Source organism: Carex rostrata, chromosome 21 (assembly GCF_964058835.1).
Source record: "Carex rostrata chromosome 21, lpCarRost1.2, whole genome shotgun sequence".
NCBI classification, from domain to species: Eukaryota; Viridiplantae; Streptophyta; class Magnoliopsida; order Poales; family Cyperaceae; genus Carex; species Carex rostrata.
In genome coordinates this window covers 7861473-7875752 of record NC_135938.1, presented here as the reverse complement: position 1 = coordinate 7875752, position 14280 = coordinate 7861473, and the positions used below count along the sequence as shown (strand labels likewise).

The window sequence follows — 14280 nt, the reverse complement described above, 5'->3', positions numbered from 1 at the left end:
GACCACTTCAAAATTTTACGCCAAATTTAGTGAAAAAGGTAGAAAAGGCAGAAAATTGCTTAAAAAATTTATGATGGCTTCTTGTATCTTGAAGCCTATTATTCTTGGATACGAGTTCTAATTGAATTAGACCCCAAACTAATTAGAAAAGGTCTAAATTATTTTTCGGCTTAATTTCAAAGTTACCTCTGTTTAATTCAACGCAATTCTCATCATCGTTTTATCGTTATGTCTAATGTGATTGGAATATGATAGATCAATAATAGAGATCAATTAGCTGCTAGCACCATCATATAATATATGGAAAATTTATCCAAATGGTCCCCACAAACAACAAAACAACATTACCCGCCAAAATTTAATTAATTATAATAAAGAAAGATTAGAGGCTCAAACAATGGCGGAGAGGTTACCAATTCACCCATTTCAACATTTTTTGTTTCTATTATTGTTTATTGATATATAATTAGCATATAGAAACATCCGAATAGAATGAAAAAAATATATATTAAAACTATAATCCCGACCCAAATATATACATTTAACCACCCATTCTTTCCTCGTCATCAAATCCCTAAAAAGTGGGAAACAAACTAAAACGATGAACCAAAAAGAATTCAAAAGAAAAGCTAAAAAAGAAAGAGAAAATTAAAATAATCAAGGATCAAACCGGATCAACTATTCTTGGCAAAACGGAGCTTCCCTCCATTTGCCATCATGACCTTGAATTCCTCGAATGAAACCATACCATCCCCATCTTGATCGACTCCATCGATCATCTTCTTACATTGCGCGACTGATGCGGCCTCACCGAGACTCCGCATTACCCTTGCGATCTCCTCGGCCGAGATTGCGCCGTTACGATCTACATCATAAACTGCAAATGCATGCCTCAGCTCTTCTTCCTCAGCCGCCTGATCCACATCACCAGACATCAGATCAGCAAACTCCTTAACAGAGATGAAGCCGTCACCATCAGCATCAACCTCTCGCATCATGCGATCGAGCTCTTCATCAGAGGCGGTTTGACCGAGGCTTTCAAAAATCTCACCCATCTCAGAACGGCTGATGCGGCCATCACCGTTCCTGTCGAACTTGTTAAAGACGCGCTCGAGCTCCTTCTCACTAGAGATGGTCACGGTGTCATCGGCGTCAGATGCGGTGAGAGAGGTAGGGGAGGTGGCTGAGGAGGCCGGGCTGGTGATCGACGGATCCTGGTCTTTGTGGTTTTGGCGCTTCGACCGGATGCGTCGGATAAAGAAAGAACGGATCTTTCCCATGAAAATTGTGGATCAGAAGAGGCTTTTCAGGTTTGGTAATGTCGGAATTGGGAAAAATGGAAGAACTTGAAATATGTGGATCGAATTAAGAAGGAAAGAGAAGAGAGGTCGAGAGAATTTATAGGAGGTGCACAGCTAAGTTTGGGAAGGAAGGAGCTAAGTAGGCGTTGAGATTTAGTTCGTAATTAGTTAGATTTATATCTTGGCTTTCTTTATTACAAATCCCGCGTATCTTCTGAGATATCACAATTTTTGCGTGCCCGACGTGTCCGTGACCTATTCGGGGTGATGTAGGGGGTCAGTACTATGTGTGCTTTGAGATTTGTGTAGAACGTATTAAACAGTTGAGATTTTCCATAAAGTCACGCAAAGTTTGAGATATCTCAGGGGATACGAATTCGTCATAGGCCGGAGGAAGCTGAATTCGTATCCTCTGAGATATCTCAAACTTTGCGTGACTTTATGGAAAATCCCAACCGTTTAAATACGTTCTACACAAATCTCAAAGCACACATAATACTAACCCCTACAACACCCCCGAATAGGCACCGGACACGTCGGTCACGCAAAAGTTGAGATATCTCAGAGGATACGCTGCGTTCTTTTAAAATCGAGGTGGTTCATCGGATGCTCTCCATTGTTGTTCGATCAACGAAGGTGCATCAGAGACGTTCAATTGGAAATGGACTGTTTATACTGACATGACGTTTCGCCAGAAAACCAGGTCGGTAAAGGTTAAGATTAATCTAGACCGTAAATATATAAATAAACAGTAAGATCCGCATAGTATTATCCGATAGAGACTACAAAATTGTACGAGAGCAACGCGTAATCCTGAGACAGGGAATCCGAATCCTCTGAGTTATTTTAACTTTTACATGACTGGTAATTATTCGGGGATAGCGGAGGGCCCAGTATCATTTGTGCTTTGATTCGTGTGGAAGGTATTTAAACGGTTGAGATTTTCCAGAAGGACGCTCAAAGTTTGAGATATCTCAGAGGAAATGAATTCGAGACTGGGAAGGTACTGTGGAGGTACTAGTTTCCAGAACTGTGGGGTCCACAAGACAGTTTCTAGGAAGTGGTGAGCTGGGATCAGGTACATATTTTGTCTCTCCAGTCTCCTGGAAGGAGGTCCAGTCAAATATTGAAGTTAACATCCAGTAAATTTGCGGGCCAGATGTCAGCGATATTTTTAGTGCTCCGAGTTCATATTAATCATTTGAGCGACGAACTTAATGCTTTACGCCTCGTCTAAATTTAGATTTTTAACATATTCTTCTTTCTTAAAATTGATTTAGCGCGTAGTCAAGAGTAAATTTTTAGAAAATGTGCAAGGATGGAATCTAGGGTCCTGATAATTAGTAGCCCCTCATTAAATATCCTCACTTTATCATTTAAAAAAAAAAATGCTCACTTTAATTAACGAAAATCAGAAAACTCGCTCCCCAAATAAAGAATATATTACATCAAACCGCTGGATTAGTTGTTTTCAAAGTGGCTTAATAAATAGTAAAAAAATTCAGAAAAATGTAAAATTTGGTCTCCAAGCACAATTTTATATGGAGAACAACTTGAAAGGTTCGGATATATATATATATATAGGTTGGCTAAGATCAAAGTGGTAGTTCCTGAGCTTTGGTGCTACCAATTCGTTTTTCAATTTTCAAAGTTTAAAACGTCGATCCGAACCGTTCAAATTGTTCTCCATATTAAATTGTGCTTGGAGACCAAATTTTACATTTTTCTGAATTTTTTTACTATTTATTAAGCCACTTTGAAAATCGTTAATCCAGCGGTGGCTTAACCAAACAGTAAAATCAGAAGCCACCGTTGGATCAGCTGTTTTCAAAGTGGCTTAATAAATAGTACAAAAATTCAGAAAAATGTAAAATTTGGTCTCCAAGCACAATTTAATATGGAGAACAATTTGAACTTAATTTTTATTAAGCACAATTTATTAATAAATTTTATGTTATCACTATTTTGCAATTAATTTTAATTTTAATTAGTTTGAATTTACAATTCAAATTTAAAATCCTTATAATTATCAATTATAGATCAATTACAAACAAATATAACACATCTATACATATTGCTAATTAAATAAACTTAAAATGACTAATTAATCTATATCCTAAAATTAAAATTGTAATTTATATCGGCTTCTACAATTATGATAACATGTTTTTCGGCTTCGTCTTAAGAAATAAAAATATATAAAGAAAGATTTTAATTTTAAATGAAGACAAATACTAGAAAATAAAATGCAAATTAAAATTATATATAAAAAAAAGTTAATAAATGATCACACAATAAAGTAAATAGTTTCGTATATTTAATTAGGTATACTCCACAATCCACATAGGCAGAAGCAAATTCGTATATTTAATTAAGTAAATAGTTCAGTAGAGTCACAGACGACAAAAATTAAAATAGTTCTGACAAAAAAAAAAAAAAACAAAAACAAACCTTTCCGGTTAAAGCAATACCGGACCTAGAACTGGTTAACCATTAACCGGACTCAAATCATAATTTTGGTTAATGGTTAACCGGATTATTTCAAAGAATCCGGGAATTGGTTAACCGATAATTTGATTTGAATCCGGTTAATGGTTAACCGGTTTGGGTAATTTTGCTATTTCAACCACGAATTGGTTATTTTTTTAAATTTGATTTATTTTTTGGATATAAATAAAAAAATTGGGACATGTGAACTAATAGTTTTTATAATGTGAGGAAAAAAATTACAATAGCAAGAAATTATATTACTTTTATCTACTGATTGTTTGAATAATACATTATCGAAATGTTTCTTAGAAAAATTTCGAACTGATGTTTTTTTTTTGAAAACTTGGAAGTGCTTCCAAGGTTATATAAAATTAAAAGTTGTTACAGCTTACAGTCCTCCACATAGCTTACAGAAGCTCCTCTTACACATCAGAAATCTTAAGAAAACTAACAAAGCAGAAAAACGAAAAAAAAATTAAAGCACCTAATTGCTTTCAACAATGAGACAGCCAAAGTTTTATCTCATTAGCACACCTCTCTGCTACCACTGATGAGTTTCGAGATATGCCGCATTGTGCATATGAAACTAGCAGCCCATACCTTGCGTTTCATCCCTCCACCTAGACCCACAGCTTCCCAGGATCTGATCCAGACCTCTTGTATCGAATCAGCCGGTACCAAAATTATTTTTTGAAGTACGTGTGAAACTTTCCTCCAAACAGTGGCAGCATACCTGCACTGAAATAATAGATGCAGAGTTGTTTCTCTTTGACATGTACTGCACATTACACATCTTAGATCGATCAACAAGCCTCTGATATTTAACACATCCCTTGATAAAATTCTGTCACGCAATACTAGGTACGTAAAAACCTTGACCGAAGGTGGTACCGGGCATCTCGAACTGATGTTTAAATTGTATTTATGGTCAAGTAATTATCTCGATTGATTGATATTTTTTTATTTCCCTAGTTCAAAATACAAGTCATTATTTTGATTATATAGATTATAGAAAGTAATCTCACTCACATATATTTCTCAAGCCTTTTGGTTTTTTCTGATGTAAAATGTGATAATTTCGACCACAACAAGTTAATTTTGAGGCGGAATTAAAAAAAAAGGAAAGATAGGAGGATCAAAATTTAAATTGAATAATGCATAATCGGGTGATCACTGTGGGTTTGAACTCAAGTCTTTACAATAACAAATTAGATTTTTAACTAGCAGGCTACAAGCATATATGTGATAATTTACGAGGATGGCTGAACTATATAAAATATTTAAAAAGAAATCAATTAGAATTTATTTACATATTAAAAAATTTAAATTATAAAAGTGGCCAAGTACTCCCGGACTATACATAGATCCACACCTGATTATTTTTTTAGATCATTGAAAACAATATTTATTTGCATCGAATCTCTCGTGTTTCTACTGTGGCAAGTGATTTTATAGAAACTGGTAACTAATTAATACTCATATCAAACTTTTCTTATAATCTGAGTTATGAGAAAGTATTTGCATTTCATTTAAATTAATTACCGGTTATGTAAAAGTATGATATATATATTCAGGGGCGGATCTAAACCCGTTCAAAAGGTGGCTAAGCCACCCATATAATTTTAAAATTTTAGTTATATATACTAAAATTAAATATATATTTTTTGGAATACTTTATATAATTCAACTCTCCTCGTAAATTATCACATATTCACTTATAGTGATAAGATACTAATATCTTATATAGCGATTGTAAAGAGTTTGAATTCAATTCTCACTAACCATAATTTGTGTATTTTAATTTTAACTCCATCTATTGAGATTTTCTAATTCCACCCTGTATATACTAGCTAGTTGCTACAAGGGAATATAATCAGACCAGGGATATGAGATGAGATTCTATAATTATTTATTTATTTTTTGCTTGAGATTCTATATTGACCATGCATGATGCTCATAGCGACATAGCCTGGCCCTGGAATGAAAGAGAGAGGATTGCGAATCTTTGAAACAGCGGAGAAGTAAACGCATTTAATTTGAGAACGGAAACGGGATTTGGAGATAAATAAGCGTTACAACGGGGCGTGAGGCAATGTAATGACTAATGAGGCACGTTATAACTTGTAACGTCGGGATAAAGAAGTTTTTCTCTCGAATATAGGACAAACAGTTATTTATTTTATTAGACAAACATAGACCCACAAGATAACATGTGACTTTTTAAAGAGAAAGAACTTACGTGATATTTTATATAATCATATAATAAATGGGTTGAAAAAAAAAAATCTACTGACAAAACTTTCCATTAATTATATTTTAGGAAGATTAAAAGATGACCTTAATTGCGCTGCTTCTTTGTTTTGACCTTCTTGACCGTTTGGCATCTTATTTTGTCCTATTTTTACGTAATTAAAATAATATAGTATATATTATTTCCTGGCCTTATCATGTGCTATTAATAATAAGAGGGGTAGTTTTGCAAAAGAGCATGTACGATTTATGAAGTGGCTAGGAAGGTGCTCACCGCCACTAAGACATTAGTGCTATGCCAGATTGGAGATATCCCATCGGAATTGATTGCCCAATACGGTTGAGGTACCACTAAAATTTATTCACCGTTTATAATTTCTTTATCACTGCTCTTTTCTAAGACTCAAGTTTCATGTTATAATGAAACGGGCTCTTATGCCTTTTTTAAAAAAAAAAAAAAAAATTTCTTTATCAACATCTATTAAATATAAAGACGGCCAATATATATATAATGGTCTTAACTTTAGTAGCGGATCTATAACCGATCATAGTGGTACTTAGCCGCTTCTATAATTTTAATTTTTTTTTAACTATATTATATTGAAATTCAACTAATTTTTTTTTTTACTTTTATAAGGTTCAGTCTTCTCATAAAATGTTAAATGTGTACTCATAATTTAATAGTTAAAATTCCATTTTGTAATTATAAAGATCTGAATTTAAATTTTACCTTTTACATACTGACTCATCATACTGAACCAATATTGTAATGTCCACAGAGGAACCAAAAGGTGCCGCTAGCACATTCAACAAAAAGGAAAGTGTCTCTACCAGTTAACGGTCAAGTTCAAATAAAAAGAAAAAGAAAAAGTTAACGGTCAAGTGGTGACTGGTTAAGGGACTGTACAACGGGGCCCACCTAACGTGTCACATACACAGCCACAAGAAGACCTGACTGGTCCATGGAGGTCCCGTGAGTATTGCCGTTGCGTGACCTAGGGGCAACGCGGCCCAATCAAAGCTCCAACTCTCCAAGCTGTTGTTTTCTGGCAACAAAATAATTCCGTAAATAATACGATTTATTGAGAAGTTAGGCTAATATGACACTAGTGTTATATCAAACTAAATAACACGACATCTTAAACTCTTAGATCTGCTTTAAGATTCGTACTATCCGCTTTTACTGTTCAAGCATTTCATTTTATACGAATCTTAAAGCAGATCTAAGAATTTAAGATGCGGTATTATTTAGTTTGATATAACACTACTGCCGTATTAACCTAACTCTTTATTGAGACATGAAAAAAATAGTGACAGAAAAGACGGTTAACGAATGCAGCTTTTGTTTTCTTGTTCAGGTGTTTCGATATTTGGATCCTCTCCAGCTGTTGCGTAAAATTTCTACTGTATGATCTCAAATTGACGGTTTCAATCTTGTTGGATGATGTAATAAAGTCCGTAGGATTGGAGAGGAGCTGATGATGGAAAAGGAGGTGAGGGTCACGTCTGATGCGTGAAGCAAGGGGAAAGGTTGGGCAGCTTTATGTCGCCGAACCGCGGGAAATTAAATAAATGTATAAATCACAGTTCATGATGGATGGATGTTACATGGGCCCATGAGCTGGTGCCTGGTGCCCTGGTGGGGTCTATGTTCTGTCCATTTAGCTGTATTCTGCATTTCTGCACTGTCTTTTAAACAAACACAAAAAAAAAAAAAAAAAAAAATTGCACCAGATACTTTACTATTATACATCGTTGATTTTTTTTTTTATAATAGAAATTAAATCTCTGGACAAAATATTGATTGTTTATTTTTGAAAATAGATGGAACTACGTAAATGATACGATTCTATTGGATGCAAGTTTATGAGGCCGTAGTCTTGTTTTAGTATTTTTCATTTTTCAGATGTTAAAACTCAATTTGATCATAGATTTGTCAAAAAAGATTGTTAGATCAATAACCATTTTTGTTGTTTAATCAGTCGATATGTACTATTAGTACAATTTTATCTATTTTTGAAAAAAAAACAATCAATTTTTTATTTTAGATTTGATTAATTATTTCTAAAATTAAAAATCTACATCGTTCATATTTTGTGAAATTGGTACTCAGCGGTCATCACTTTATTTAATATTACTCCAGCCTCCAGGTGGTCTTTTATTCTATTTCAATTACGCTCTAATTCCCTATTTAAAAAATTATGAGAAAGTCCGCTCTGCAAAATAGTTTTAGCCAGTTGACTTCAACTCCCATGACAGCAAAAAAAAAAAAAAAAACCCATTAGTGTTAATAAATCAACTTTTGGACATGACAAAAGGTAATATTCTTTGAAAAATGGTGAGTTCAAAATTCAAATGAAGATTTTTTTATAGATATTAAAGTTGAAGACTAGAATTTTATCTTTCTCTAAGAAAGTGCCTCTAGTATTTATTTTAAATCCGAATTATATTTAAATTACAAGTTTTTATTCTTGTTGAATTATTTTCAAATTCTAACTTGGCCAGTGGCCACTATGCTCGAGAGAGTTCGAAATTTGAGTTGGCTCGCTCGAACTTGATTTCAAATAGCCATAATATATAATCATATTATTCAATTAAAGTATATAGTCATTAATATAAAATAGGAAGCTTACTTTTTAATATATGTATTCCAAATTTTATTATAAAATCATCAGAGTATTGATTATTAATAAATTTCTCTAAATAAGAAAAATATACATTATTTTTTTTTTATAATATGGAAAAAATTCTAAAAACTGAGATTATTTAGGGCAAAAAATAGGGGTGCAAACGGATTGGATACGAATAGTGGTAAAATCATATTCGTATCCGTTTTTATTTTCTGGATACAAATACGGATCAGATATTAGACAAATATTAAATGACTACATATACGGATATCCGTTTTTTATAATAGTGAATTATATAATTTTTTTTCATAATATATATTAAACTATATGATATTTACTATTTGGACACATAAATTTAAAATATAAAAATCATATCCGTATCCGTATCCGCACGGATATTTAGATATCCGTATTTAATTTTTGAATACGGATTTAGATACAAACCGATAATATCTAACCAGTTTGCACCCCTACAGCGAAAACTCGATTATGATTCAACTCAATCTAAACTCGATAACTCGATTAGTTTTCCAAATAAGAAATCGACTTGATTTTACTTAGAATAAAAAAAAATAGAAATAGCACGAGTTGTTCGAGCTCAACCATTTGCAATACTACTCAAATTGACCCCTCCACTTATAAATGTCGAAATCAATCAATAACAATTTGCTTAAATCTATGTCACATAAATACGTGATAACTGCATGTCTGCATCCGTTCTGGAACTACAGTACAGCCCCATTAGGCCTTTGTTCTTAACTTCTTATCGAATATTCAGAAATGATTCTAGATGGATCCATGTAGTATGAAGAAAGATATCATATAAAATTTATAGCATTTTTATTTTTATTGAAAGTTTATACAAATTTAATGCACAATTATAAATTTTGAATTTATGAGGAAGCACTGCCTCCGGCCCCTGCTTCCTACTTTAGTGCTTATACAAGTATGTATGCCTACAAGTGTGTATGCCTTTTGAAATGCTCCGAACAAATGGGGGCCGAGCTAGACCTGACAGGCCCAAATCACTTTGTTTGTTGATTAGGGCTTTTAAGGCCCAAGTAAGTCCAGTCAAAGAGTCGAGAGAGGTTGCCCTCGGCCCTCCTAGTCCTATATGATGGGGGTGAAACAAAAAGAACGAAATATCTGGCTCCTCAAATACTAATACTAATTCCATGTTTTCTCAAATATTTCATTCTGTAAATTATATACTTATATCTCAAGTATCAGGAAGCGGAGGTTTTTTCAATAAAAATCGAACTCGGATGTCTGCCTGTTCAGTCTAAACCGACGGATTTACATCAAGATCGTGCAAGCAGAGACAAATATACATTAATTTTAACAATTCTGTGAATCTCAACTGTCCGCATAATTCTCATCGCAAATTAGACCGTTGAAATTTCACATCTGACGCATTTTGATATGGTGCCCTATCGAAATTCCAGCTCCCTGGGTGCCTTGAGACTCACTCAAGGAGAACAAAAAATATCAGACATTTAAATATTGGATTAGAAACAATGAAATCGCATTTTCTTGTCAGGAATGTGTTGTGTGCACTCGTTAATATTCAACACTATTAGACTGAGAATTCTACAGGCTTGTAACCTCCTACAAGAGCAGACTGGCGAACGTACAAAGAGACTTTCGAGATATGGCAGATGCAACGATGCTAAGGGCAAATAGCTAGGAAATATGTCTGTTTTCATGTTAACAGAAACATGTTGCGGATTCTCTTGAAAGGAAAGACAGTTTACTAGCCTACTAGGCTGGGATTTCACAGGATACACTTTTCCAATATTTTGCGGTTAGATTTATCTTTCAAAAGTACACGGGTGGGGTGGTTGGGTAGGAACAAGATCACCTGTGTCTTTCAGGGGTGTTGAAAATTTCTGTCCCTAGAGCCACTGTCGGGTGGGATTGGGATCACTTTTAATATTTAAATATTTGATCTGGGGTCCACCTTTGATCCATCAGCAGTGATTCTAGGAGCAGAAATTTCTTGCACCCCTGTACAAGAGATTCGGTCTCGGATGGGTAAGCATGTTTAAAAACTTAACCTCTACAACTTGTAATTATCAATTAGATGACAAGTTTGAAAGTTGTTCCTGTATTTAATTAAATTTTTTACTGTAAGCTCTTAGCAGAATCAAGAACTTGTAAATTAAATTAATATTAAAGTGCAGTAAAATAAATAGATATAGTTAGAGGAATTGACAAAGGAGTTGGTAACGAAACTCGATCTTAGAAGGACCTACGTCTCCTGGACAACACAACTTTAATAGGTGAGCCTTTCTATTATCTAATGAAGAAAGGAATACAAGTTGTGACCGGCATGAGACAACACTCTTGCGGTCCACACAAACAACAGATGAGTACAACAACACAAAGAGAGAAAGTGAGCAAACATGCTCAAAGATATAGATGAGCTCACAGGCTCTAATTAAGTCCAGACAATCACTAGCTTCACTCTAATTTCACAATGGATCAATTTAGGTGAAGTGTATTTGAGATTGTTGGAAAGATAATTGAAATTTAGACACAAACAACAATGGACTAGACTTAAACTTCTCAAAAAGAATTCAAAGTGTAAGATTTGTGAGGGTATATATTCTCTTGTCTACTTAGACATGAGACAGAGCCCACTATTTATAGTGAAATTCAAAGGAGAGCCAAGATTTATAACACTTTTTTTATGCATTCACATAGCTGTGGGCTTTAAAAAATATTGTGAGGAAAGTTGTGTAATATTTTATTGTTGGAGATTTTGTAAATATGTGTTATATTCTTTTCTCGCCTATGTGCTTCGCGTTTGTCGTTTTAATTCTCTCCTCCACTTTTAATCTACTGCTGCAAGGTTAGTACTTGGCCTACTACTCGGCGGCATAGTGATAAACAAATAGTTTGAATTCGGTTCGACGGAGTAAAAAATTCATGATTCGGGTATAATTCGGTGCAACAATGAATCAATTTTTTTTTTTTGCATTTTATCGCGAATAATTCGTGACTCATGTTTTGTTCATGTTTTATTGGCGAATAAAACGTATTATACGTTTTTTGACATTTCATTCGTAATTCTGTTCGAAAACGTCAAAAAAATATTTAATACGCAGATTAAATGTGTATATTGTTATTATGCTCGGCGGTAATGAGGCAACTCTCTTCTCATCCTTTTTTGTCGTAGAAAGCTAAATTTCAGCTTGCCCTTTGGAAATATAATTTCCAATGAATAAAACATGGATGTTCTTACCTCTCAATTTAATTTCTATAGCTCTTATCTATTAAAATGACATAATTAATAAAGTAATGTGCGCGCGTATACACACCTTCTTAAGAAACTGTACATTATATTTTATATATCAACATTGATAGGAATTTTCAGTTTTAAATGCTTCCTGAATATTGTAACCTGTTTTTACCTGCAAATAAGACCTAATAGGCCCAAATAAGTAGGCCCGGAAATTAGGAGCTGCAGATAACATCAAATTGACTCCCTGCCTCTTGTCTGTGAATGCTTTGTTTGATCATCATTTTTATTATGGGTGAATTTGGACTGACGAGTTCAGAAACCGAATCACTGTGCTGCGAACCCGACCCATTACAAATACAGACTCCATAAAACCTATATATCTCTTTCTCGTGTAAATGTCGGTCCGTTGCTTATTCGCATTACTTCTAACTTGTCATGTTTTGAAATTGTGGCAGATTGGTGGGCAGATAGGTGCTTGGTAATTAAATAATCCAATTTCAGTTAATGTCCTGTTATTTTAGTGCCGAGTGTCTATTCATTAATGGTCCACCTACTTATCAAATTAACAATATTTTTTTTTATGAAATGGAATGGTAGGCATATATAGTCTTCAATGGCTTGCAAATGCAATTGCAAAGTCCTTATTATCAATTTCATTTCTATTTTAAAAAATATTGAACTCTTTCAAAAACACTTTCATACGAGAAAATTGACGGTTACCATTCTTTAAAAGTAAAATTTTGCAGTTACTACTTTTTTATGAATGCATTTATTTTGCAATTAGTGACTACTTTCAATTTAACAAAAATCTTGCAATTGCTAATCAATTGTATTGATGGAGTACAATTGATGGAGATACTTAATTAGAACAACAAGTTCTAAAATTATAGTTACTCAAAGACCGAGAGTTTAAACTATGCTAAAAAAAGAAACAATAAATTTCTTTTATTTTAAGTAAAACAAAATTAGATATATACTCAGCATAATTTCTTCAATTAGATATTTTCTCATTAAAATTTCAAAACTAGTTATTTCAACATCTAAATATCACTATATTATAAATATACCTATTATTCAATTAATCAATTAAAAATAATAATTAATAGTAATAGAGAAATAAAAAGACCTAAGTATACCTTACATTAAAAACATTTGATTGATGGATTAAGTGTTATATATACTGAGGTTACTGGGTTCAGTAACGACAAAACAGTTCAGCCAAACACAGTGTTAATAAGAAAATAAACTAAGAAAATAAGGGAAAACAAACAAAACAGAAACAAAATCCCAAGGGGTGACCATCCTTGCGTTTGCTATAGCTAGAGTGGGAAAAATGGCACGCTGAAGTCGGCTCTGTCACGAAAGAACATGGCATGTGTATCGGTTATGTGTCGTGATTCGCGTGTCACGTGCTGTGATCATTCGCGTATCGTGACTATCTTTAAAATAGTTGACATGGAACGACACGACATACGAAAGATTTAGTCACAGTACGGCACGACACATGATTACGCGAGTCTCGTGTAATTAGGAACATTAGATCTTGATCAAATAGAAAATCTTGAATAAACTAACCTAAATTATGGTCACGCGAGTTCCGTTTGGGCACAATGTGATCATTCGTGTATTGTGACCATCTCTTGATCACGGCATAACACAACACATGAAAAATTAACTTCGTTAAATCATGGCGTGTTAATCACGGCATGACACGAGATCAAAATCACGGCATGTTAGTCACAGCACAGTACGGCACACCACAACACGACACGACACGTTTTTTCCACTCTAGTATATCATGTGTACGTAGCTTCTTCAGTTCGTATCTGGCATAGAACTTCGTCTACCGGTTGCCTCATAGCATTTGATTCTTCTCAGAAAATTCGCCACATCTCTCTCTCAAAATGCACGAACTGGGACGTTAGCAATATCGTTCTTTCCTTTGTACCGTAAACATTAATTAAGCACTATTGTCTTGGTGGTGGCTTGTATACTTAATCACTTGCACATAAATGTTTAACCGATTTGAAATCCATTTCGCACATGATACATCTATTGGGCAAGTATGAGCCCCTCTTTGCTAAGTTATCGATTGTTAATATTCTATTTAATAACAAGAACCAGCCAAAGACCTTCATTCGTGGCGGGGCATTGAGTGCCAATAGATATATTATTCTAGCTTGGTCCATTTTTTTATAGCCACATGTAGGCCGATTTCAGAAATATATTAAAGTAATTTTTTCTTTAGTTAAAGTTTTACAGAAAAGAAAAAGAAAAAAGTAAGATTAAAAAGTGTTGAAGTCGCACTCCTCACATTACAAATTACTTCCCCAACTTTGACCTCAGTCAATATTTCTCCCAA

At 33.9% G+C, this 14280-nt stretch overlaps 1 protein-coding gene across 1 annotated transcript; it reads right to left on the bottom strand.

Annotated features, from left to right (window-relative positions):
- Window positions 1-416: 416 nt before the first annotated feature.
- On the bottom strand, window positions 417-1458 carry LOC144573514 (putative calcium-binding protein CML10). Its single transcript, XM_078323297.1, has one exon. It carries the CDS (start codon window positions 1278-1280, stop codon window positions 675-677), a length of 606 nt encoding a protein of 201 aa, XP_078179423.1. The 5' UTR covers window positions 1281-1458; the 3' UTR covers window positions 417-674.
- Window positions 1459-14280: the final 12822 nt, after the last annotated feature.

Bases quoted from the DNA above. Each gene is read 5' to 3' on its own strand.
- LOC144573514 (XM_078323297.1), bottom strand. From the start codon at position 1,280: ATGGGAAAGATCCGTTCTTTCTTTATCCGACGCATCCGGTCGAAGCGC.